General features: G+C 29.4%; 2 protein-coding genes across 3 annotated transcripts in view; one reads left to right on the top strand and one right to left on the bottom strand.

Annotated features, from left to right (window-relative positions):
• Positions 1-781, bottom strand: part of LOC108694997 — a 1702-nt gene extending 921 nt beyond the window's left edge. The window contains exon 1 of the mRNA XM_018204702.1: positions 505-781. Coding sequence (XP_018060191.1) covers positions 505-573 — 69 coding nt within the window. The 5' untranslated portion in view covers positions 574-781. The remainder of the gene's footprint in view (positions 1-504) is intronic.
• Positions 782-1457: 676 nt separating this feature from the next.
• The window catches only part of LOC108684130 (endoribonuclease Dicer), a 15477-nt gene continuing 14229 nt past the window's right edge, over positions 1458-2705 (top strand). Inside the window, exon 1 of one of the 2 annotated variants that reach the window (XM_018188233.1) lies at positions 1458-1607. The gene's annotated coding sequence lies outside the window, so the exon portion shown is untranslated. Of the gene's footprint in view, positions 1608-1868; positions 1928-2705 lie in introns of those variants that run through there. The other variant, XM_018188234.1, reaches the window with a different exon arrangement.

Raw genomic sequence — 2705 nt, forward strand, 5'->3', positions numbered from 1 at the left:
TTTTACTAAGCTCTATGTAATAAAAATATAAAAAACATTTTAGAATTTGATGAAAGAAAAGAAATACTTATTAATTTTTAGAGGAGATTTATTTGTAAAGTCTTATTGCTTTTTTATAAATAAGGCTCTACGCACAATGTAGGAAATATTAAAAAATACGAATAGATATTAAATATTGGAGAAATAAAAAATTAGGAATAGATTATACATAATATATAATTAATACAAATAATAAAACATATCTTATTTGTATTCATTGCGTTGTTTAATCTCTATTTCTAATCTTTTTATTTCTCTAATAATTTAATGTTTATTCATGTCTCTAATATTTCTCCCACTGTGCCTAAGATTTGTTATAATTTATTGTATATTCTATTTCAAAATATGATATTGTGTCAGTGCCGTTAAGTGATTTCCTATTCTGTAAAGATTAACATTTTGAGACACAAAAGATATCTACTTTTGAGAATTCAATGCGAAATTAAAGATTGAAAATGTACTTACTTTTAATGCTGTCCAATTACTGAATATACGTTGCGCGACTGTTAGAAAAAATGGCATAGTGTGCTCCATTTTAGGTTATACAATCGTGCTCAAACATATATTCTTTCTTCGAATAGTCGAACAACCTCAAGGTTGTTCGAGATCTGCTAAGATTTTCTTTTTCTCTTTATAGCAGTCGTCAGGACAAATTAAGTATATTCAGTAATAAATCTCTAAATTATTTCCAAAAGCCGCAAAAAACAAACACCTACCTAAAGCTCACATCATACTGCACTGACTGCACATTATGCACAACTACGGTTAAAAGTATAGGTCGTCCGATTGAATACATTTTTCATATGTAGCCCTGTGATTATTTTAAGTTCAGTTAGCGCTTTCGTTACTAGATGGCGTCATAGATTCAAGTACCAAACAACGATCTTTGGTGACTTTATCGGAGTTCGAACTTCGCTTAAGGCGGGGAGCACAGACTCTTGCATAACATATAATACGTGCATAAGAAAATGTACCAATCAAAGTCCTTCATTTCTTTCCTTTCCTTGAAATAAAAAACTCTGATTGATTGGATTTTTTATCCAATGCCTCTTGTGTTATGCGCATATTCACTTTTGTTAAAAAATGTTAAGAGTTAACATATATTATAATATTATAATATACGATCTACAGCTATATAATGTTGAAAATATGTTCTTATTGATGTTTTCCACTAAGAAAAATAGTGGGGCTATTACTTGATATGTTAAATTGGAATTATTTGTTCGAAATTATTATACATACTTTTTTTTACAGTTAAACATGTTGCTCATATGGATTGGCTGATGAGAAAGTCTTCGCATTTTGTTCAAAGAACTTTCCTAGCCTTCAACCAATCAGAATAACTTGACGTAGATTGATATCAGGCTCCTGGAGTCGTGAGAGAAAGGATTTATATACCAACGTTCGGTTCGGTTCTCCCCCGTTTTAACTAAGCATTTTTCATCAAATAAAACTCGATGGATTAAATCAGTTGGTCGGTTGAGTGCTTTTAATTACTTCCCGAAGTTTGGAGTTTCTGATTTATTCATGTAAATGATTTTATGTTGCACAACAAATTGTCAGATAAGGTAAGGATCTAAGGATTAAGAAAGAATTTTGAAATAACTCGTGAAATTTTTTGACCGCCATTAACAGTCGAATTAAACGATTCTATCAGCGATTGCCGACATTTGACAGTGCTCACTCGACGATGTATTATGGAACAGGCGCAAATTATTCGCTCTATATTTTAGATAATACTTAGTTATAACATATTCATGTTTTAACTAAAAGTTTTAATCTGCTATAACAATACTGTGATAGATTAAATAAATAAAATGAAGGATATGGGCTAATTAACAGGAAATCGATAATCATCTTAGAAATGAGAAATGTGAAAATTACAAATGTAAATAGATTCACTCGAATATTCATAATTTAATTTATTCCACGTAATTTAATTGGTCAATATTTTGTGAATTTGCTCACTTTTACAATTTTCACCTCATTTCAAAATACACAATCGATCTCCTAGAGTCTCTTGGGAATTCAGGAGACACGGCAGTGTCTCGAAAGCACGTCAATGTACATTTTGTATGTCATGTGATATCTGAGAGGTATTATGACGGAATGACTCATGGGCCGTGTATTATCAGTAGTGTGTTTTTATGCTGACATGTTGTGAGCATCTGAGATTATCAGATCTAACGACTGAATCGATCAAATTTCTAAGTTGTTGTAAAAACAGAATAAATAAACTCTAAAATTAATGCGATGGCAAAGATATTAATATTTAATGTCATACTCGATGTTTATGGGTTAGCTCTGTAGTGAAGTAATCTGGAGTAGCCGAACTTGTGATACTAATATTTTTCTCCATTATATTAATTTTATTTTTATTTTGTTTTTATAATTTATTTACTTTGTTTTTACTACATATTCACTGTTACAGCAAATTTTAAATATTTGATGTACATATTTTTTGCTATGAAATAAAGTAGATATTTGTATTTTAATTTTTTTTAATTGTGCAATGCACAATTAATTACTAATATTTTTGAAAAAAAAAGAAAAGAAATTAAATTTATTTAGTATAGCAGGATGAAAATTCGATATATAGAAATGCACTACAGATATAAATAGACATGATATTTGCTGTGGATAATTCGACAATCCATTATTTGATG

Source organism: Atta colombica, unplaced genomic scaffold (genome assembly GCF_001594045.1).
Source record: "Atta colombica isolate Treedump-2 unplaced genomic scaffold, Acol1.0 scaffold126, whole genome shotgun sequence".
Lineage (NCBI taxonomy): Eukaryota > Metazoa > Arthropoda > Insecta > Hymenoptera > Formicidae > Atta > Atta colombica.